At 41.6% G+C, this 25,398-nt stretch overlaps 1 protein-coding gene across 1 annotated transcript in view; it reads right to left on the bottom strand.

The window, feature by feature from the left end:
• MCM9 (minichromosome maintenance 9 homologous recombination repair factor) overlaps positions 1–25,398 on the bottom strand; it is a 103,924-nt gene that overhangs the window by 71,864 nt on the left and 6,662 nt on the right. The window contains exons 3-7 of the mRNA XM_089652179.1: positions 20,970–21,286; positions 18,474–18,555; positions 13,192–13,392; positions 8,332–8,457; positions 619–738 (exon numbers count right to left, since the gene is read on the bottom strand). Coding sequence (XP_089508305.1) covers positions 619–738; positions 8,332–8,457; positions 13,192–13,392; positions 18,474–18,555; positions 20,970–21,286 — 846 coding nt within the window. The remainder of the gene's footprint in view (positions 1–618; positions 739–8,331; positions 8,458–13,191; positions 13,393–18,473; positions 18,556–20,969; positions 21,287–25,398) is intronic.

A 25,398-nucleotide genomic window follows, 5' to 3' on the forward strand; every position in this document is an offset into this window, starting at 1 on the left:
CACTGGCAAAAAAAACTGAGGTACTTCCTATATGGGAGGGGTTATAATGGAGAGGACTTCCTGTCTTTTTGCCAGTGTCCAATCACCTGTAGGTGGCATATAACCCTCTAAGTAAGGAATAATAGAGCTGCTCTGCGTCTCATGATGTAGGATAAAAAATCTTCCTTTACCATTCCAGAGTAAGCCTAAATATCCTTTTATTTATGTCTCACATGCTCCCCCTCCCAAACATTACTGTCCAAAGTGGGAGGGGCTCAGTAGCAATCCAATCCAGTCAATCCAGAAAGCAGTGCACATAACTAGGTGTGGCCAGGTGCAGTGTACAGATCTTGCAAAGCTTTTTTCATCCGCTGTGGTGCAAGCAGGGACAGCCTATATGACAGTGGCAACACTGCTCTGAATTTATAGGAGCAGTGCAGCATTGTTGCCATACCATTGCACAAAGCTGAATGAGGTGGACTTCACTGACAGGTTAACAGGTATTTGTGGGACTGTACGGGGAGGGGGAATAAGATAAAACCACAGGTGCACATAAAGGTCATACTGGTTCTACTTTAAAACCATCCACATTTGATTAGTTTAGTCTATACTTAAAGCCAACAAAGGAGTCACACTTACCTGCACTTGTTGATCCTATGCCTGCTGTCAGAACTGATCTTGGCGTTATCTTCACTGCATATTTCAAAAACTGAGATTTACCCGTGCCAGGGTCACCAACTAACAAAAGATGAGATTCCCCTAAAATAAATGAAAAGTAGAAGAAACTTTGGTCAACATATATTACATAGTTCCAAATAAAAAGAACAGAAAGCTTAGAGTGGAATTCAGTCTAGATCTAACTAAGCTTTAAACTGCTCCCACCATCTTCTAACTGGAGCTAAGGACGAGGCCGGACCAGAGATCCCTGATAGCAGGCAAGAATATGAATCTTCCTTCTACAGGGTAGTCAATATAGCAGTTAGGAGGACAGGTGGCAGCTGGTTTCAGTGTAGTTTGTTGTAGCCTGGACTTCCACTTTAAGCTGGCCATAGAGCAACTTTTGTATGATCTATAACAGCATTTTACGAAACGTATGAAGAGCAGGCAAAATAAAAATTGTAATGACACACACAAACACAAAAGATCACTATTTGAAAATCTAACAATCACCATGATGTCCAGTGATTTCACTGCCCTCTACACAACTGCTTATACAGATAAAGCTCACCACACACACACATTCTGACTGTGTACAAATTGTTTGGTTCGTTTAAGTAGGTCCTCATACTACATAGTTTTGGTAAATCTAACACCAAGTTTAGCTTTGCCAGGTTATAGAATCAGATGAAAAATCATTCTATGACCAGCCTTAGGCATTTTTTTTCCCCAAAACCGATTAAGCAAGGAGACAAATCACCTTTACAAGTTTAGTTTAAAAATTATTTTCCTCCGTAAAAAGATACTCCAAATAACAAAAGTACAAATGTTATCCAGGATACATTGCCCCGGGGTTATTAAAACATTTGCTTATTTTATGGTTCCCAAGTATTATAACAGATTCAACAAACTTTTCAGTTCTCTGGTAGGACTTTAGACTGAAGCCACAAAACTGACTGCAGTGTTGCACTCTGAACTACAGAGGCCAGTGCTCAAAACCAGATATGCAGTGGATATTATTTTAAATACTCAAAATCATGGCCTGTAGTCTATACCCCCCTAGTGAGTTTAAGGGTGCGTTCACCCTAGGACTGTTTTAACTGAACCATTACAGAGTTTGATTCTACCCCTTCTCTACTCCCCTGCTGGTCTTCACTCACACTGGGCCATAAGAAAGTGTTCCCGAGCACGCCTATGCTAATTAGCCCCCAGTGATCCCTGCTTCAGTCCATAGTCGTCCATGTTGAGATATGTGCTCCGACATGGTTTGCATTCACATTAAAGCAAACTGTACCGAACCACAAGTGAACTGTGCCTGGGACTACCTCTTCCAAGTGGTCTCAGGCACGATACTCAACTGGCATACTTCTGAGAACTCACACTACACAAACGAACTGGCTCACAGGGGTGTACCACATCCGAGACCGATTAAAATTGCCAGTGTGAGTGCACCCTAAAAGGAATCTATGTTCATTATACAGATTGTATTCCTTTAAAGTGATGTAAATGTGATGAACTTTGTCAAGCCAAAACATTTATTTTAGACTTGGATAGGAGGATAGCACCTGTCAGGTTATAAATGTTTTTCCTATCCCCGTTAGGGAGATTTCTTCTCTTGAATAGTCCTGATCACCAATTTCATCAGGAATGAATGGGAGGGTAAGTCTAAAATTTTAAAGTTGCCACAAGAACAGGAAACGAGTAGAAATCTTCCAATGGGGACACTTAAAGTAACAACTGTCTAAGAGGGGATTTCCCTTACACTGGAAAGATATCTCTCACTTTCTATCTTCTGTCCACAGGACAGAAGTGCAAAAAATCACCCTGAGACACAGATAGAAAAAAAAAAAAATGTGGCGATTCTAACCCCCCTACCCTCTCACTCTATACAAAATGAACACAAAAAAAGTTGTAGCTTAATATAACTTTAATCTTTTATTTATGTTAATCTTGTTTGTGTTATGCTTTCTTTTGAGTCGGTCAATGCCCAAAAGGCTCTCTTTTGTAGGGTATTTTTTGAAAAACCTATAAACAAAAATAAATATATATATATATATATATATATATATATATATATATATATATATATATACACACATACATACATACATACAAACATACAGTGGATATAAAAAATCTACACACCCGTGTTAAAATCTGTTTCTGTGGTGTAAAAAAATGAGACAAAAGGTAAATCATTTCAGAACCCTTTCCACCTTTAATGTGACCTATAAACTGTACAAATCAGTTGAAAAACAAACAAATCTTTTAGAGGGGGAAGTAAACAAAGCAAAATAATGTGGTTGCATAAGTGTGCACACCCTCTTATAACTGTGGATGTAGCCGTGTTCAGAATTAAGCAATCACATTCAAAATCATGTTAAATAGGAGTCAGTACACACCTGCCATCAGTTAAAGTGCCTCTGATTAACCCCAAATAAAGTTTGAATGTTCTAGTAGGTCTTTCCTGACATTTTCTTAGTCGCATCCTACAGAAAAAGCAATGGTCCGCAGAGAGCTTCCAAAGCATCAGAGGGATCTCAGTGTTAAAAGGTATCAGTCAGGAGAAGGGTACAAAAGAATTTCCAAGGCATTAGATATCTCATGGAACACAGTGAAGACAGTCATCATCAAGTGGAGAAAATATGGCCCAGTGACATTACCAAGAACTAGACGTCCCTCCAAAATTGATGAAGAGAAAAAAAACTTGTCTGGGAGGCTGTCAAGAGGCCTACAGCAACATTAATGAGGTGCAGGAATACTGCAAGTACTGGCTGTGTGGTACATGTGAAAACAATCTCCCATATTCTTCATATGTCTGGGCTATGGGGTAGAGTGGCAAGATGGAAGCCTTTTCTTACAAACAAAAACATCCAAGCCAAACTAAGTTTTGCAAAAACACACCTGCAGTCTCCCAAAAGCATATGGGAAAAATGTGTTATGGTCTGATGAAACCAAGGTTGAACTTTTTGTCCATAATTCCAAAAGATATGTTTGGCACAAAAACAACACTGCACATCACCAAAAGAACACCATACCCACAGTGAAGCATGGTGGTGGCAGCATCATGCTTTGGGGCTGTTTTTCTTCAGCTGGAACTGGAGCTTTAGTCAAGGTACAGAGAATTATGAACAGTTCCAAATACCAGTCAATATTAGCACAAAACTTTCAGGCTTCTGCTAAAAAGCTGATCATGAAGACGAACTTCATCTTTCAGCATAACAATGACCCAAAGCATACATCCAAATCAACAAAGGAATGGCTTCACCAGGAGAAGAATAAAGTTTTGGAATGGCCCAGCCAGAGCCCAGACCTAAATCCAATCAAAAATCTGTGGGGTGTTCTGAAGAGGGCTGTGCACAGGAGATGCCCTCACAATCTGACAGATTTGGAGTATTTTTGCAAGGGAGAGTAGGCAAATATTGCCAAGTCAAGATGTGGCATACTGATAGACTCATACCCAAAAAGACTGAGTGCTGTAATAAAATGAAAAGGTGCTTTAATAAAGTATTAGTTTAAGGGTGTGCACACTTATGCAACCATATTATTTTAGTTTTTTAATTTTACTTCCCTTTGCCTAAAAAAATTTCAATTTGTTGTTCAACTGAGTTGTACAGTTTATAGGTTACATTAAAGGTGAAAAAAGTTCTGAAATGATTTATTTTTGTTTCTTTTTTTTACATCACAGAAACCTGACATTTTAACAGGGGTGTGTAGACTTTTTATACCCACTGTATTCATTATAAGATTGGCAGCTTCTAACCTTCTTCCTCACATCCTCCCTTACAAAATGCACAGCTCAGAGTACAATCTCGGCATCTATAACTGCTGGGATGACTTAAAGCTGAATTCCAGGGAAAACTGAAAACTATGCTCCCGTACTGCAAGGATTAACTGTTTATTTTATCAAGGGTACCATTACAAAGCAACATTGCTTTCCTTATCTCTCGCAACTCCAGTAGCTGGTGCTCTACTCTTTTTCCCCCAACACTTTGGTTGTAGACAGGGCCTCGGAATCTTCACTTACAATGCAGTTAGGAATGGTTATTCCTATCAAACTTTTTCATTTTCACCAATTTGTTTCCTAATTTTTTTAGTGACAGATTTAAAAAAACAGCTACTTTTATTCTATTTGTAAATAACCTTGCTAAGCTTTGTAAAAGAAAAACAATGTGTCATTATACACAGGACACAAGATAGAATACAATGCACACTTTTTATCCATGGGAACACTTTAAAACTAAAAACTAACTGATCAAACTAGAACAAATATACATTTTAAAAAATATCTTACATCTATTGTCTATAGATTGCACATAAGATAAAATAATTGTATATTAATATAATTATTATTTTAAAGCTCCAAGCATGACATTTAGCACATAGGTACATTTGTCCATCTTTGACCAACGTAAGTATACATATCCCATACATGCTCAAGTGAAGAATCATTGTAGTAGCCACTATAATGAATGTTGCAGTCTTCTGGGTTCTGTGGCGATCAGCTGCCCTGCTGCATAGTGAACACAGGATGTGGAGAGGGTAAACCCCTCCCTTGGCTCCGCAGCCATTTACATGTTCTCTAAATGGTAGTCGTGGCACAGGACCCAGAAGACTGTGGTCATCATTGTAGTAGTAATGACTACTAAAGTAAATCTCCGCTACCGCTGCAGTCCCACAGGCATGCAACATGTATGCTGATATTGTTCCAAGCTAGACCAATGTACAGTAACTAAGCAATAAAAAAAAAATACAACTGCTGCCCAGCTTTAAGTAATGACAATGTTATAGTGGAAACAATGGGCCAAATAGCTAAAATATAAATATTGCTCTGGTCCATTTGTGAGAGCAGAAGTGGTTAAAGAGCAATTCCACATAGATTCCAAGTTAAAGAATATGCAAATTCAACATTTCATATTCCTGATATGTGACTGCTGTACCATGTACTTGTATGACACAAGTATCCTGTTCTCTTTGTATTGCTTCCTATTGTGTGAAATCCTTGATGTGCCTGCTCTCCTGATCAGATCTCTGCTTACAATCCCTCCCCCCAACCCCCGCACAGCCATTCACTGGAAAGATCAGTGTACTGCTGTTTCACCACCCTGAGCACCTTATGCAGATGAGAACAGATGGTATGTGAACACTTAAAAAAAAAAAAAAAAAAAAAAAGGGGGGGGGGGGGGGAATGGTATTTATAAGGTTTCTATTATACAGTATGTATACATAAATGTTATGTCTTTCATTTGTATTCTAACCCCTTCCTGCTGATCATACACACATAGACTATATTGCCAAAAGTATTGGGACGCCTGTCTTTACACACACATGAACGTTAATGGCATCCCAGTCTTAGTCTGTACGGCTCAATATTGAGTTGTCCCACCCTTTGCAGCTATAACAGCTTCAACTCTTCTGGGAAGGCTGTCCACAAGGTTTAGGAGTGTGTCTATGGGAATGTTTGACCATTCTTCCAGAAGCACATTTGTGAGGTCAGGCACTGATGTCGGACAAGAAGGCGTTCTATCTGGTTGAGGTCAGGACTCTGTGCAGGCCTGTCAAGTTCCTTCACCCCAAACTTGCTCATCCATGTCTTTACAGACCTTGCTTTGTGTACTGGTGCGCAGTCATGTTGGGACAGGAAGGAGCCATCCCCAAACTCTTTCCACAAAGTTGGGAGCATGAAATTGTCCAAAATGTCTTGGTATGGTGACACCTTAAGAGTTCCCTTCACTGTAGCTAAGGGGCCAAGCTCAAACCCTGAAAAACAACCCCACACCATAACTCCCCCTCCACCAAATGTTACACAATGCAGTCAGGCAAGTATCATTCTCCTGGCAACTGCCAAACCCAGACACGTCCATTGGATTGCCAGACAGAGAAGCATGATTCGTCACTCCAGAGGACTCGTCTCCACTGCTCTAGAGTCCAGTGATGGCATGCTTTACACCACTGCATCCGACACTTTGCATAACACTTGGTGATGTAAGGATTGGATGCAGCTGCTTAGCCATGGAAACCCTTTCCATGAAGCTCTCTACACACTGTTGTGCTAATCTGAAGGCCACACAAAGTTTGGAGGTCTTCAGCTATTGACTCTGCAGACAGTTGGCGACTTCTGCGCACTTCAACATACGCTGACCCCGCTCTGTCATTTTACATGGCCTACCACTTCGTGGAGGAGTTGCTGTTGCTCCCAGTTGCTTACACTTTGCTAAAGTACCACTATCAGTTGACCATGGAATATTTAGTAGCAAGGAAATTTCACATATGGACTTATTGCACAGGTGGCAGCCTATCATGGTACCACGCTTGAATTCACTGAGCTCCTGAGAATGACCCATTCTCTCACAAATGTTTGTAGAAGCAGTCTGCATGCCTAGGTTCTTGATTTTATACACTTGTGGCCATAGAGGTGATTGGAACACCTGAATCCAATGATTCGAAGGGGTGTCCCAATACTTTTAGCAAAATAGTGTATGTTGCCTTACGGACGTGGGTCTATATCCATGGGTCCGCGTATATTTGTATCTCCCTTTGTGCTGGCAGTGCGTTCCCAGCACAGAAACAGGGCTCTCACCAATGACTGGGACCAAGAACTCCAAGTTTCGGGTCACCTGATCTCTGCAAAAGCCTCTGATTGGCTATCAAAGTGATCATCCTGTAAACACCCTGTGTTTACTTCCTCTTCTTCAAGGAGAGGAAGATATAAACAAAAAAATATAGTTGGGGTCAAGGTCAGGGCCAAAAGGTCACTTCAGTATATTTTGGGAAGCATTTTTTTTTTTTAACATTTTTAAATTAGTATCAATATGATTTAGGTAGGATAAAAAAATGCAAAATGCACACCATTGTTTCTAGGCCCTACTATGGGTACAAACAACAACATACACATATGTGATATCGTTGCGATCGTCAGGAACAGCAGAATTTATTTTGGGTTGTTGTTTGTTGACAAATTATGGTAATAACAAAATATACCACTAAATTTAAAAAAAAAGTTTTTTTTCACTATTTTGGGCCAGTTTCTTAAAAAAAACAAAACCATATACCACCAAATGAAAGCCATCCTGAAACAAACAACAAGGTACAATTCACCTGGATACACAAAGTAGTTGCGATGATATGTACAGTTTTACTAACACGTTACAAAGTTCTGCTTAGGCATTAACATTTGTTTTATCCTCCGTCACTAAGGGGTTAAACTAAAAACGGGTTGACTTACACATTGAGGGTTTACATATACTTTAAACCAATCAGTGAACTACCAATACTCTTCAGCAAACACTGTAGATACAGAGGGAAAGTTTACTCTGTTTACCTTAATCTGAGCTCTCTAATCTCCTGCTTCCACAGCCACATACTGCTTTAAACATGGTCCATAAGAATGCACTTCTTGCAACATGTGCAGTGTAAATTCTTCTCGATTTCCATTATAAAACTTTCATAGCAGCAATGAATCCGATTACTGGTTGTGAAAAACATTTAGCACTGATATTTTTTTTTACATTAGGTGTTCTCTATCTATAAGGCAGCACTGGATGTTCCAGCATCTCAAGCAGCAGAAATTGCCTTCTTAGAGGAAAAAGAATGTGGGGTGGACTGGTGTGCCACAACAATGCCTGGATGAAAAAAATATAACCACTAAGCACATAGGTAATGCTTCTGTACACATTTTTAAAGACAAATACACACCTCTCACTTTGGTCCCAGCTGAATCAATCCTTTGAACACCACCAGCGAGCACCATACCAACTGCCAGCTTTACCACAAACATGCCAAAAATCTGAGGGCATAGACCTGCTAGGATCTCATTCCTACCTGTTAAAATATTAAATATTTGTCCATTAACACATGCAGTAGAGAACTAGGGAAATTAGAGGAAGTTCAAACAAGTAAGATTTTTGTATATGCTATTTTGTACACAACTATATTTGAGCAAAACCTCAGGAAAGATGATCTTCTATTTGGTCCGAGATGTTTCCTGAACACTTGGTATAAATCTGGTCCACAAAAGGAGAGCTGTACGATGTAGACTCAGAAACCATCTGCATTTATTGATAAAAGCAAATTTTGATGCTAATTTTACGTTAAGTGCCTTACCTTTTGTGGGCTGGATTTGTAGAAAAACAGACAAAACTTCTTTGCTGGTAGGCATCCACCGCTGGCTGCTGCAACTACAGTGCCATAACGAATTCTAACGACCAATGAATTTCTTACATACCATTTGCCAGTATAATTTTAACCCTTTCATTGCTGAACATTTTCATTCTTTGCGCACATTAAAATGCACATCTTAGGCCTGTAGATTACTTAAAGCGTAGCTAAAGGCAACATTTTTTTTTTTGTTTTGGATAGAGTGGAGAGGGATTAGAACACCTTTCCGTTTTTATTGCTGTCTGTGTCCCCATAAGGAGATTCACCCTCTCTATTTATCCTGTTTACCATTTTCATCAAAAGTGAAAACAAAAGAAAGTTCTAAATTTTGGGTTGACATCGGAACAATAGAGGGGACATTTTCCAAAGGGGACACTAGTTCTGGTGACTCTGGTGAGGATTGCTGGCATTCCCGTACTTTGGAGATATTTCCTCTCACTTCCTCTTTTGGCTGTGGGACAGGAAGTGAAGGGAAATCTCCCCAATGGAACACGGATGAAAAAAATAAAAACTGACTGAGGTTAAAACCCTCCTTACTCTCAAGGCAGCCATCAGACATTTTGGGACCCCTTACACAGCTTTAGGCCTGGGCCCCCCCAGGGCCTGACCAACAAGATTCCCCAGGACCTGACCACTGGCCATCCCACTGAGTCCTTCAGTGCACCCATTTTTATTTTAACACTCTTACAACTTAATATATGAAAATGAAAAATGTATTCCAAGTCATAAGCGCTTTCAAGATTTAACAGTAAGGACTTATATGTTGGCCAACAATATGAAGCCGGCCACCATGACAAGGTACACTTTCTTTCCTTTAGAATTCCTTTATTTAGCAATAGGTTGCCATAGGGAAACCAAGTCAAAGATATTGCATGGCACAATTACTGAGGAATGGAGGTATCATAGACAGCATCGGAACAATGAGGTCACTTCAATGAGGAGTACTCGAGAAACAACAGGTGTAATTTCAGTCAGTTCTAAGCAAAACTGAGGCAGAGTAATGATAAGCTCCTCTGAGGCAATCAACCTACACAGATGAGCCCCAACTTAAAAATGCAACCTTACTGAAAATAAAATACCGGGGTCAGTAAATGTGCCCTGGTTCCCAGTATAGTCCAGTAGGACTATATCAGCAAATGGACTAAAAGACAGGATTAAAAATATAAACGACAGCAGCAAAAACTGCAAGTGGGGAATTTCTAAACTAAATTGGGGGAGGGTACATGAGGGAAAAGCAAAGGGGGAAGGGAAGGAACAGATAAAGATATCCCCCACCCAGGAATTTAGCAGGGCTGAAAGACCTCCTGTAGGTATGCATCCATATAAACAAAATGTTGCCATGGTCTCCAAGTGTCACAAATGGACTCCTCCAAATTTTAGAGGGTAGCTGTAAGGTCTTCCATGTACCTAAATTTGTTAACTTAGAAAACCAAGAGTTCAAGGACAGGTGCACAGACATCCAACACAAGGGAATGCATGTCTTGGCCACATTTAATAACTGTATGGTGAGAGAGGCCTTGTATTTTTTTTAATGAGGCATTGCATGAGGTGCAGCAGGCAAGCAGCTGGGTCACCTGCCAAATCAACTTTAGTCATGTGTTTGATGGTACCAGCCAGTAAATTGCATAGCAAAGCTGGATTCCCACTTATGGGAGGGAATCGATTCACCGCTACCTATGGAAAATACTCTCCAGATCTGTGAGCTGACTGCTCAAGAACAAGAGCACTGACGGAGGAAGTACCGAAGCTGGAGGACATACAAGAAGTCGGGGGGCGGCTGTGTCAAGATAGACTCTTAAGAAGGACCTACACTAACACAAACTGCAATACCTTTGCAATGCCCTTCCAATCTGTCCTTCCCTGGCAGATCTAAGAAAACAAAAAAACAACAAAAAAACAAACAAACTCCAAAACAAGCATATATTCAGCACGGACATCCCCATATATTCAACAAAAAGACATCTCCATACAGTTGCAGGAAAAAGTATGTGAACCCCTTGGGATTACATGGAGTTTTGCATGAATTGGGCATAAAATGTGCTCTGAACGTCATCTAAGTCACAACAATAGAAGAACACAGTCTGCTGAACATAATACTACACAAACATTAGATGTTGCCATGGTTTAATTGCACATAACATGTAAACATTCACAGTGCAGGGAGGAAAAAGTATGTGAGGCCCTAGCTTAATGACTTCTCCCAGAGCTAATTGGAGCCAGGAGTGAGCCAACCTTGACTCCAATCAGTGTGATGATATTGAATGTGTTGCTGACAGCTGTCCTGCCCTTAAAAAACACACACCTGTTTTGGGTTTACTGGTTTCAAGAAGCACTGTCTGATGTGAACCATGCCTCGCAGAAAAGAGCTCTCAGAAGACCTATGATCAAGAATTGTTGACTTGCATGAAGCTGAAAAGGGTTACAAAAGTATCTCCAAAAGCCTTGATGTTCATGTGTCCACAATAAGACAGACTGTCTACAAATGGAGAAAGTTTAGCACTGTTGCTACTCTCCCTAGGCGTGGTCGTCCTGTAAAAATGACTGCAAGAGCACAGCGCAGAATGCTGCATGAGGTAAAGAAGAATCCCAGAGTGTCAGCTAAAGACCTACAGAAATCTCTGGCACATGCTAACATTTTTGTTGACACATCTACAATAAGGAAAACATTAAACAAGAATGGAGTACATGGGAGGACACCACGGAGGAAGCCATTGCTGTCCAAAAAGAATATTGCAGCACGTTTGAAGTTTGCAAAAGAGCACCTGGATGTTCCAAAGCACTACTGGCAAAATATACTGTGGACAGATGAAACCAAGATTGAGTTGTTTGGGAAGAACACACAACACTCTGTGTGGAGAAAAAAAGGCACAGCACACCAACATCAAAACCTCATCCCCACTGTAAAACATGGTGGAGAGCATCATGGTTTGGGTCTGCTTTGCTGCCTCAGGGCCTGGATGGATTGTTGTCATTGATGGGAAAATGAATTCCAGAGTTTATCAAGACATTTTGCAGGAAAACGTACGACCATCTGTCCGCCAACTGAAGCTCTGCAGAGGATGGATGATGCAACAGGACAATGACCCAAAGCATACAAGTAATTCAACAAAACAATGGCTGCAACAGCACAGAATACGCCTTCTGGAGTGGCTCAGAGTCCTGACCTCAACCCAATTGAAATGCTGTGGCATGACCTTAAGAGAGCGATTCACACCAGACATCCCAAGAATATTGCTACACTGAAACAGTTTTGTGAAGAGGAGTGGTCCAAAATTACTCCAGATCGTTGTGCAGGTCTGATCTGCAACTACAGGAAACGTTTGGTTGAGGTTATTGCTGCCAAAGGAGGGTCAACCAGTTATTAAGTCCAAAGGTTCACATACTTTTTCCTCCCTGCACTGTGAATGTTTACATGTTATGTGCAATTAAACCATGGCAACATCTAATGTTTGTGTAGTATTATGTTCAGCAGACTGTGTTCTTCTATTGTTGTGACTTAGATGACGTTCAGAGCACATTTTATGCCCAATTCATGCAAAACTCCACGTAATCCCAAGAGGTTCACATACTTTTTCTTGCAACTGTATATTCAAAGAGACACCCTTATATATCTAGCAAACGGACATCCCAATACAGCAAAGAGACATTCCTATATATTCAGCAGAGACATCCCAATTCCACAGAGGCATTCCCTTATATTTAACAAAGACATCCCAATCCAACAAAGAGACATGCCCATATAGAAAGTACAGAGTACTGATACTTTGCGGTGTGATTTACGTCAATATAAAATGTATGGTAGTAAAGCCAATTCACAGGTCTGGGGATTTGAAATCTCTGCGGCTTTCTTTCCTCTGCTTGTATGGATGACAGTAGGGGCTAGACAGCTTCTGATTGGTCAGCACCATGACGGTGCTGACCAGTCAAAAGCCATCTAGCCCCTACTGTCATCCCTGCAGAGAGGAGAGAAAGCCGTGGGGATTTCCAATCCCCAGACCTGTGAAGCGGCTTTTCCTTCTGCGACAGCACAGGATCTGTGCAGGTATGTTTCCCGCACCACTCCTGTGTGAACTCAGGTTATGACAAGCCTGGGTTCACATAGGAGCAGTGGGGAAACCACATGCAATTTGGACAGGAATGGCATGCTATTCCTTGCCGTGAAATTTGCGTCCATACATTTTATACTGACACAAATCGCACCACAAAGTATCGGTTTCAGGTATAGGGAGCATTTTCATGAGTACTCATGAAAATACTCGTTACTGGCACCAATACCGTTATCGGTATCAGTGTGTCCCTACTAGGTCAGAATTAAAGTACAGCTTATAGTTGCAGTTGAACAGGACCATTTTAAAAGCATCCCTTTTTTTATACTGTAAATGGACTTATAAACCTTACCTGCTAAAGGATTATTCTTAAATTTTTCCCAGAATTCTTCAAATTCTTTTCGAACTTCCTCATTTATGACCACTCCACTAGGTTGCTCATTATTCACAGCAATGTAGTTAGCCTTTAGTACAATCTCCAGGTCACAACGAGTGTCTACAAAAAGAGGCTTCCACCTCTGCATCACTACGCCATATACTGTAACATCATCACCTGCAAAAAAGGCCAGCAAATAAGGTTGGCTGGTTTAGTCATTTTAACAAACAGACTAGAAAATTCAAATAACACTGCATGAAACTATACCAAACACATCAACCGGACAAAAAAAAAACAAAGAGGGGTCAATTAAAAAAAAAAAAAAAAAAAATGCATATCCATTTGTTTAGTGTTCCTGCATGCACATTTGTGCTGTGCAATTCTAGAGACCGCTAGAGGAAATTAGCAATAAAAAAGAAACTATTTTCACTGGTCATAAAAACATTTGTTTGGAAGACAAAATAACCTAAAAGAACATTAATTTTTGATTAAAGGAGAAGTTCACCATCGAAACATGTTATATGTTCCACCCAAAAACAGGTGGAACATGTAACATGGTCCATCATCTGCAGCTTCTGCTCCTCCCCCCTCCAATCCTCCATCCCTATAACAGAAGACGGGGAATCCTCTCTCTGCACCCGCTGTCAAAATTTAAAAAAAAACATGCCTGGTTGGGCTCCGCCCACGGCTACATCATTCAATTTACAGTTCCCTGAAAATTGTGCATTTATTTTTTTTCAAAAGGTAAACTTGTCCTCTTATTTTGCTCAGAATGAAAGTACATGCAGATTTGCTGAATGAATTGCAATGCAAAATTTTTATAAATAGACCCCATTGGGTCAGTGCACCTAAACTGGTATTTCAGTACTAGGTAGACTGCAGTGAGCTGAACCACTAACTGACTTCTTTCATTCAAGGACATCAGGGGCAAGAATTCCAGAGCTCATTGCTTTGCTTGACTATTGTCCTGTTGTTTTGCTTCCTGTTACAGCAAGGTATGTCATTCAAAAAGGGACCTAAGTGGGAACACATATTGTTTAAGAGATAAAAATGAAATTGGCTGATGGCTTGAACTTTCAGGCATCTATTCAAAACAAATTCTGTTTTTGAGTGAACTGACCCTATTACACCAAACACTAGGGTTTATTACACCATTGTAAATGAGAACAACCTACATTTTCACACCAACTAACTTCTCATTATAGCTTTTGTGGTACTTAGTTTAAAATTGGATTTACCGCTGTGAAAAACTATTTTTTACGTTGAATGTTTTTATTATAGTTATATTTGTTATACTCTTCAAATAAAGAAGATTACAAGACCTCCTTCTCTCTAGTTCCCTGATCTCCTCCTCCCATGCCTGCCTCCAGGACAACTCCAGGGCATCACCCATCCTCTGGAACTCCCTACCCCAATCCATCAGACTATCACAGCAATGGGCAAACTACGGCCCGCGGGCCGTATACGGCCCGGCGGACCTTTTAATCCGGCCCGCGGAGCTAGGCTCCCGCAAGGCCAGTGGTCGGCAAGCCGCGGCTCTTTACAAATTTAGATGCGGCTCTCCTGTGTGCCGGGCGCCCGCTCCCCTCCCTCCTCTCCTCCTCTCCCCTCCCTCCTCTCCTCCTCTCCCCTCCTCTCCTCTCGGATGGCCGCCCCCCCTCTCGGATGGCCGCCCCCCTCCCTCCTCTCGGACGTCAGGACTCTGCAGCTGTCAGGATGTAGGCGGGGCAGCGTGACGAACTCCTCTCACAGTCCTCCCTGAAGACCAGAACGGCGCGGGAATACGAGAGGAACGCGCGGACCAAAGGTAAGTGAATTGACACAGGGGGGGGACTTACTATATGGGGGATGAATTACTATATGGGGGACTTACTATATGGGGAATGAATTACTATATGGAGGACTTACTATATGGGGAATGAATTACTATATGGGGGACTTACTATATGGGGAATGAATTACTATATGGGGGACTTACTATATGGGGAATTAATTACTATATGGAGGACTTACTATATGGGGAATGAATTACTATATGGGGGACTTACTATATGGGGAATGAATTACTATATGGGGGACTTACTATATGGGGAATGAATTACTATATGGGGGACTTACTATATGGGGGATGAATTACTATATGGAGGACTTACTATATGGGGGATGAATTACTATATGGAGGACTTACTATATGGGGAATGAATTACTATATGGAGGACTTACTATATGGGGAATGAATTACTATATGGGGGACTTACTATATGGGGAATGAATTACTATATGGAGGACTTACTATATGGGGAATGAATTACTATATGGGGGACTTACTATATGGGGGATGAATTACTATATGGGGGATGAATTACTATGTGGGGGATGAATTACTATATGGGGGATGAATTACTATATGGGGGATGAATTACTATGGGGGATGAATTACTATAGGGGGGATGAATTACTATAGGGGGGATGAATTACTATAGGGGGGATGAATTACTATATGGGGGACGAATTACTATATGGGGGACGAATTACTATATGGGGGATGAATTACTATGGGGGATGAATTACTATATGGGGGATGAATTACTATGGGGGATGAATTACTATATGGGGGATTAATTACTATATGGGGGATTAATTACTATGGGGGATTACTATGCTTACTATGGGGGAATATTACTATACTTACTATGGATGACACATACACATCATTCATCTACTCTTGGTCCGGCCCCCGGGTCCAATATATGAACCCATTGCGGCCCTCAAGTCAAAAAGTTTGCCCACCCCTGGACTATCACCTACTCTCCTCTCCTTTAGGTGCACCTTGAAAACCCACCTCTTCAGGGAAGCCTACCCCGCCCCCTGCTAATTGCCGATCTCCTCCACTCTTCCTACCACTCCATCCCCCACAACTTTTCCTCCTGTACCACATACCCCCCCCCCCTCCTAGACTGTAAGCTCCAAGGAGCAGGGTCCTCGGACCCCTCGTGTATCGCATTGTATTGTTACTGTACTGTCGCATGTTCTGTCCCTCTTTGTAATGTACACCGCTGAGCAAACTATTGGCGCTTTATAAATACTGTATAATAATAAATAATAAAGATACAACTATCATAATAGTGTCAAAGCATCATAAATTCTTAGGATACATATACTGTATATGCAAGGTGAATTGCCATTTCCATGCGATACAAGAATTGACTACATCAAAGCATGCAAGTAGCATGTTTGAAGGTACTCAGGTGTAAGGACCCAGCGCTGCATTCATACCATTTAACTATGAGAGCATGAAGCCAGTATCATGACATGACTAGTAGTCAATAAATGAATAAGAAAAACAAAGATACAGAACAAAAAGGATGGAAAGTGTTCCAGTTATAGAAGATCCAAAGGAGACCCCAAAAGCCCTATTGCTTCAGAAGCGAGCCTGCTTATTTACAAATTGGAGCCATGGATTCCAGACTCTTTCAAGTTGCCTTTAATTGCCTTTAAGTGTGAAAGCAAGCTACTCATGCATCATAATCCAAGAAATGTCAGCTTTGATTAAACCTAAAGCTACATTAGGGATTTTTCAAAGTTTTAGCAACAGAAATGTTTTGCTACCAAAAGTATATAGAAGACCAACATTTGGGAACACCTAGGAATACCCCTTACAGGTTCTATAAGGAGCACTGAGGGTCCCCTGGTATCCTCATAAAAGTAAATAGCCCATTCTAAAACACTATGGAGCATATATGAAAGATCATTCCTTACGTGGTTACAACCATGAAAACAGAGAGAAAAGCAACCAGGAAATATTACAGATAAGGGAGAAAAGTAAATTTTGAACACAGAAGTCTGAATAGCTCACACGCCAGCGTTACTAATTCATCAATCAATTTTTGTCGATGTTCCAGGTCAGTGCATACTATAAAGACTAATCTCACCACATGAAATAAATATCTGGCTCAGGTGGAATTCACAGCAGGAGGGACATTTGGGAGGCTTCAAATAAAAGATTAATCAATATATTTTAACATTCGCAAATACCTAAAGTCATGCAAAACTGTAGGCACCCCTGGCCAAAATATATGCTTTATCAATTTTCTCAGTAGGAAAAAAAACAAACCAAAAGCTCAACAACCACCACAGCTAACAAACCTAACATGGCATGTTTCTGCACATGTTAGTACACAATTTCTGTTTATGCGCCAAATTTAATGGGGAATGAAAAAAGGCAAATAGAATAAAATAAAGTGGAATGTACAACAGATCACACAAAGACCCCCCCCCCCATGTTGCAACTCTTGGAGAAAGCAGTTGGATTGTGGCCTAATTTTGCCCCCAATCTGACCCAACTCTGGGCTCCTTGCCTCCTGGCCCCATTGCTACCCTCCCCCCTACCCTCCTGTAGGATCCCCCACTTTAATTTTTTTTCTATACTTACGTTTTTTAAACGTTTGGGCCTTCATGTGATGCAAGTAGAATCCCTTTTGCCTCCGTTCTCGTTGCAGATGGCTATTAATGATGCAGAAAGCAACACTGGCATGATGATGTCAGGGCCATCCCCTAAACCATTCTATAGCCGTGGCCAAAAGGTTTGAGAATGACACAAATATTCATTTCCACAAAGTCTGCTGCCTCAGTGTTATTAGATCTTTTGTCAGGTGGTAATATGATATACTGAAGTATAATTACAAGCATTTCATAAGTAACAAGGGCTTTTATTGACAATTACATTAAGTTTATGCAAAGAGTCAATATTTGCAATGTTGTTCCAATGGTTGGAGTTTGTCAGAATTTGCAGGGTTTTTTTTGTTCACTCAGCTCTTGAGGATTGACTGCAAGTTCTCAATGGGATTAAGGTCTGCTGAGTTTCCAGGCCATGGACCCAAAACATTGTTGTTCTGTTCCCCAAGATACTTAGTTATGACTTTTACCTTATGGCAAGGTGCTCCATCATGCTGGAAAAGGCATTGTTCCTCACCAAACAGTTCTTGGATGGTTGGGAGAAGTTGCTCTCGGAGGTTTTTTTGTACTAATCTTCATTCATGGCTGTATTCTTAGGCAAAACTGTGAGTGAGCCCACTCCCTTGGCTGAGAAGCAACCCCACACATGATTAAGGACCTGGTTTTCTGCCTTGTTTATGTAATATTAGGTTTTATTTGCCAGAGTGTGAATTGTGCTTACGTAAGAGAAGAAGTTCTCTATGCAATAATAAAACTCAGACACATTTCAGTTGCACACTAATTGTGGAAATGTAGTGTCTTACCAGACTTACAGCTGTCCACAAGGTCATCTTCCAAAACCACAACCATAGATCGAGGAATACTGCCTACTGACAACCTCTGAACCTAAATCAGTAAATAGTATAAAACAAATACATGTTTATCTATCAGGTTTTATTAATACAATGCCATTATATTCAATAGTCTTACAGTAGTGTACACAGTAATGATACTGTATACTGCAATACATAATACTGACAAAAAGCAGACTCTACACCTGTAAATACATACAATTTAATAAAAATACAAGCAGTGATTCAAAAACAGTGGACACCCAACCCAAAGGGCCTGGTATGGATGGCAGGGGGGACACAGACGGGTGCCAGCTCCTAAACAACCAGCTCTGTTACTTTCCTACATTTGTTAACCACTTGCCTACCAGGTACTTATACCCCCTTCCTGCCCAGGCCAATTTTTAGCTTTCAGCGTTAATGCACTTTGAGTGACAATTGGTCATGCAACACTGCACCCATATTTGTATTATTTTTTTCACACAAATAGAGCTGGGTGTTTTATTTTTTGCACTATAAACAAAAAAGAGCAAAAACTTGATGGGCACTGACTGGCGGCACTGCTGGGCACAGGTTGGTGGCGCTGCTGGGCACCGATCATCAGTGCCCTGATGATCGGTGCTGATCCCTCCTCTGACAATTGCCGGCAGTGCTTTCCTCACGCTGTGACAGCATGAGGAAAGTGCAGCCGATAACCGGCAACTGCATTTACCGGTGATCTGCTGTGTCACTGGACATGGCTGATCATGTGGTAAAAGGCCGCTGTGATTGGCCTTTTACCACATCACGTGAGCAGCTGTGTCCATAGGACACAGTGATCATGGAGATCGCCGGGGGCGTGCGCGGGAGGCGCATTCTTGGAGGACGTCATATAACGCCCTCCCAGAACTGGCTAGCTGCAGTAAAGCCGTCATTCTGCTATCTGCTGTCTGCAAGTGGTTAAATAGCGTATGGCTAGACCACAACTTATTTAAAACCCTTACAAATACCCAGTGAAGACACTGGCTTTCAGTCCTGGCCTTGCGTTAAACAGATGAAACAAATCCCCCTAAATAAGTTGTACCTGTTTATCTTCAGTATTCTCTTTTCTACATCTGTTCAAGCTGCCAGAAAACAGGGGGCGGAAAGCTGATGCTACACACTGCAGAGCTCAGTGAGGAGAGCTCTGAAAGCTAATTGGAGGGAAAGGACACACCCTCCATCTCGATACCTAATAGCAGTCAGGGTGCGATTGTCTAGCCTGTAGAGATCTGTGCTCCGTGGATATGCTTCCCCAGACCATCACTGACCCACCACCATAATGGTCATGCTGAACGATATTACAGGCAGCATAATATTCTCCACGGCTTCTCCAGACCTTTTCATGTCTGTCACATGTGCTCAGGGTGAACCTGATCTCATTTGTAAAAAGCACAGGGCACCAGTGGCGGACCTACCAATTCTGATGTTCAGTTGCAAATGCCAATCGAGCCCTATGGTGCCGAGCAGTGAGCACAGGGCCCACTAGAGGACGTCAGGCCCTCAGGCCACCCTATCTATTACTGATTGTTTGGTCAGAGGCATTCACACCAGTGGCGTGCCAGAGGTAATTTTGTAGGGCTCTGGCAATGCTCATCCTGTTCCTCCTTGCGCAAAGAAGCAGATACCGGTCCTGCTGAAGGACCTTCTACGGCTCGGTCCAGCTCTCCTCGAGTAACTGCCTGTCTCCCAGAATCTCCTCCATGCTCTTGAGACTGTGCTGGGAGACACAGCAAGCCAGTAGTGACAATGGCCCTGGCCAAATGCAAAACGGTCAGAAAGGATAAGTAGGGAAAAAATGTCAGTGGCCTCCACTTGTAAAACCATTCCTGTTTTGGGGGTCATCTCATTGTTGCCCTTCTAGTGCACCTGTTGTTAATTTCATTAACACCAAAGCAGCTGAAACTGATTAACAACTCCCTCTGCTACTTAACTGACCAGATCAATATCCCAGGAGTTTAATTGACTTGATGCTATACTCTGATTAAAAAGTGTTCCTTTAATTTTTTTGAGCAGTGTATTTTGTCAATGTCTCTAAACAATTTGGCTGTGAGAGAGATGTGTGTATTATGCAGAAAGTAGAGAAGTTTGGACATGGGGACCATTTTAATAAGGTTCGAACAGCCCATTGTTGACAGTGGAAGTTTAGACGAGGTTTTGACTCTATAATTTTCATGAGCAAAGGGGCCAGATTTAGGGTCTCATAGCTGCCAACAGAGCAAGAAATTTGTATGCCCAGGTATTTGAAGGAGTCTGCAAGCTGAAGCAGGCAGGAAGTGCTTCCTGACTTCAGTTTCAATGTCATTTTATAGCATCACTGGAAAGCAGAGTAGTATTCAACAATATAGAAAATGCCATGTTATATTAATTTGAAATGTATTCAGATATCTTCACTAAGCACATCGCTTATGTCATGAGTCAACATATACTGTACATATAAAGAGCAATCACCTGTTCCTGGATCTTAATCTCCTGGTAGTCTCTACAAGTGGCCGGAGAGGACACATCAGACAGACAGGTAAATTTAGTGGAGGTGCAGCCTTCTTCAAAATTGGTGCAAGCAGTTGGAGGAGTGAATGAGTAATATTGCTCAAAATCAGCTTTTACTGTAATTACATGCTTACACTTGTTGCACATAAAGTCTTGTTCATACTCCAGAACTTTCACTAGACTGCTGCGAATAACTGTGCCGTTAATGGACAAGAAATGACCCACATCTCTTGCACGTGGGATATGCTCTCTGGTTAACTCTGGACACACTGGCAAACCTGCGTGCACAAATAAAAAAGGATGTTAACAACATAAAAAAAAATCATTTTGATACAATTTACCCTATAAAAAGAACCTATGTGCAGCACAAGTTCTCCGTCTGAAAATGCTAGTTGCCTGGTTATTATGCGGAATCACTGACTTTCATACTTTATTTGGTCCTGACCCGAAAACAAGAATGTAAATCAATAAAGTCAGAAGTTCATATATGCATACTTGTTCTGGGGCAGTGACTCAACATACTGACGACAGAAGGTCAACATTATAGCCATCCTATTAGTCCAACAATGCTGCCGCTAATTGCAAGCCAGTAGCTAATCATTACCAGCCCTGTAACAAGAAGTGCGGTTACTGACAAGGAGACATGATGCCAAGCATACCTAAGAAATTGATTTGAGGTTTACATACAATTTAAATCTGTAGCACTACTACAAGATCTTCATTGATGAAGAACTACATTTAAAATAAAGGTAAGCTATTGGAGCAAGTTTGCTTTTTTCACATTGAAACGTTCTACAGTATGTTCACACTTTCATTTTTATAACACCAAGATAATAATAGCAATACAAACAATACTTATTATTGACTATCCCATATAAGCTTTTTGAAAAATCTTTTAGCCTGGGTTCACATCGATGCGGTGCAGAATTCGCAGCAGTTTCTGTGCGAATTCCGCACTGCAACATAATCGCACCCCGTTCTTGTAAACCGCTGCGGGTGTATATGTTAACACCTCAAAATCGGTCCGCAAAACTCGGTGCCATGTGCAGAATCGGATCGCATGGGTGTGAATAACCACGTGATCAAATTCTAGTGTGGACCAAAAAAAGAATCCTGCACCTTTTTGGTGCGAATGCGATGCGATTTGAGCCATACATAATGTATAGCTCAAATAGCACTGCACAGAATTTGCATGTGGTTTGCGGTGTGGTTCCTGTGCGAATCACATGCGGTATGCCGCACCGCACAAGTGTGAACCCAGGATAAATGTTGTGGGTTCTGTTTGCTGGCTACCTCTTTCCACAGTTCCTTGGATTTCCTGTGTGCTTTGCAGCTTTTCCTCTGTTAACTTTCAATTACTAAGGACTACATACAGTGAGGAACAGAGGTATTTGAACACCCTGCGATTTTGCAAGTCCTCCCACTTAGAAATCATGGAGGGGTCTGAAATTCACATTGTAGGTGCATTCCCACTCTGAGAGACAGAATAAAAAAAAAAAAAAATTCAGGAAATCACATTGTATGATTTTTTAAAGAATTTGTCTTACACTGCAGAACATAAGTATTTGAACGCCTAAGAAACTGCAAGATTTCTGGCTCTCAAAGACCTGTTACTGTGTCTTTAAAAAGTCCACCTCTACTCCACTCATTAATCTAACTTAGTAGCACCTGTCTGAGCTCTATAAAGACACCTGTCCACCCCACAGTCAGTCAGACGCCAACTACTACCACAGGCAAGACCAAAGAGCTGTCAAAAGACACCAGAGACAAAATTGTGGACCTCCACAAGGCTGGAAAGGGCTACGAGGCAATTGCCAAGCAGCTTGGTGAAAATAGATCAACTGTTGGAGCAATTGTTAGAAAATGGAAGAGGCTAAAGACGACTGTCGGTCTCCCTCGGACTGGGGCTCCATGCAAGATCTCACCTCATGGGGTATCACTGATGATAAGAAAGGTGAGGAATCAGCCCAGAACTACAAGGGAGGAGCTCGTCAATGACATGAAGAGTGCTGGGACCACAGTTTCAAAGGTCACTGTCGCTAGAACACTACGCTGTCATGGTTTCAAATCATGCATTGCACGGAAGTTTCCCCTGCTCAAGTCATCACATGTCCAGGCCCGTCTGAAGTTTGCCAATGACCATCTGGATGATCCAGAGGAGACATGTGAGAAAGCCATGTGGTCAAATGAGACCAAAGTAGAACTTTTTGGTCTAAACTTCACTCGTTGTGTTTCGAGGAAAAAGAAGGATGAGTTGCATCCCAAGAACACCATCCCTACTGTGAAGCATGGGGGTGGTAACATCATGCTTTGGTGGTGCTTTTCTGCGAAGGGGACAGGACGACTGCACTGTATTAAGGAGAGGACGAATGGGGCCATTTATTGCGAGATTTTGAGCAACAACCTCCTTCCCTCAGTCAGAGCATTGAAGATGGGTCGTGGCTGGGTCTTCCAAAATGACAACGACCCGAAGCACACAGCCAGGATAACCAAGGAGTGGCTCCGTTAGAAGCATATCAAGGTTCTGGAGTGGCCTAGCCAGTCTCCAGACCTAAATCCAATAGAACATCTTTGGAGGGAGCTGAAACTCCATGTTGCTTAGCGACAGCCCCGAAACCTGACAGATCTAGAAGAGATCTGTGTGGAGGAGTGGGCCAAAATCCCTGTTGCAGTGTGTGCAAACCTGGTCAAGAACTACAGGAAACATTTGACCTCTGTAATTGCAAACAAAGGCTTCTGTACCAAATATTAACACTGATTTTCTCAGGTGTTCAAATACTTATGTTCAGCAGTGCAATAAATTCTATAAAAATCATACAATATGATTTCCTGAATTTTTTTTTTTAATTCTGTCTCTCAGATTGGGAATGCACCTACAATGTGAATTTCAGACCCCTCCATGATTTCTAAGTGGGAGAACTTGCAAAATCGCAGGGTGTTCAAATACTTCTGTTCTTCACTGTATTCCATGGTTCCTTACTGTCTGCAAGCAGGGATTCTTGTACTGACTCTGCCTCATGAAACTCCTCTCAGAACCTCTGTAGTTCAGAAGACAGGCTCTGCGAAATGTGTAACACAGCAGTGCTACTCACAGGGCACAGTGATTATGTGTCACAGAATTCAAGCAGTAAATATGTGGGATATAAACAAAGTAAGCTTACAAATGTCAAGATCATTCAGATTAACCGCTTCCCAACCGCCCTATAGCAGAAATACTGTTACAAGACGGCACAGGTGCGCAAAATCACATATGTATACGTGATTTTACATTTCCGGGTAGGGGTGTGCGCGAGCTCTAGCCGAGCCACCATTCGCAGCTGCGGATGTCAATCACCGGGTCCCAGCCTGTGAGAACTCGCTGGGGCCCAGTGATTACCGAGGATCTCCTTTGCTAACAGTTTTCCTCCCTATCAGCTCGGGCACACTGCACAGCACTGCCATCCAAAGCAATGTGCTTACAGTGAAGCACACAGACACCACCTCCTAGTAAAACACTCCCTGCACACAGTTGATCACCGCTCATGATAACCCCTTCCTGCCCAGTGCCATTAGTACAGTGTCAGTACTTTTTTTTTTTAGCACTGATCACTGTATTGGTGTCACTGGGGATGTCAGTGACACAAAGTCAGTTCCCCCCTAGGTGTCAGAATGTCCGCCGCAGTCCCGCTATAAGTCGCTGATCGCCGCCATTACTAGTAAGAATAAAAAAATCCCAGTATATATACCACCATTTGTAAACTTCTATAACTCCATTTCTATAACTTTCACGTAAACCAATTAATTTACACGTATTGGGATTTTTTTTTTTTTTTAGCAAAGACATGTAGCAGAATACATTTTGGCCTAAATTTATGACGAAATTTGATTTTTTTAAAATTTTTTGACTGGACATGTTTAATAGCAAAAAGTCAAAAATATTGTTTTTTTTCTCAAAATTGTCGGACTTTTTTTTTTCATAGCGCAAAAAATAAATAACGCACAGGTGATCAAACACCACCAAAAGAAAGGTCAATTTGTGGGGAAAGATGTAAATTTCATTTGGGTGCAGCGTCGCATGACCACGTAATTGTCAGTTAAAGTAACACAGCGCCGGAACACAAAAAAATGGCCTGATTAGGAAGGGGGGGGGGGGTAAATCCTCAGGACAGTCACATGATCGGGAAAGGTACCAATCGAAAGAGGAGATCAGGACCTTTCCATGAGTACCAGACATTTGTGCTGGGAGCGTGCAGAGTGCGCGCTCTCAGCACATATGTTCTTTTTAATTGCACACAAATGTGGCCCAGACGCCGGGAGGTCCCACATTTGTGTGCGGCCAGCGTGAAGAGGTTAAATAACGCTATAAAAAGCCTAATAAAATATGAACATACAGTATGCATGCCATTAACAT

This window comes from Staurois parvus, unplaced genomic scaffold (assembly GCF_062004578.1).
Source record: "Staurois parvus isolate SC_StPar_1 unplaced genomic scaffold, SC_StPar_1.0 ptg000672l, whole genome shotgun sequence".
Taxonomy (NCBI): Eukaryota; Metazoa; Chordata; class Amphibia; order Anura; family Ranidae; genus Staurois; species Staurois parvus.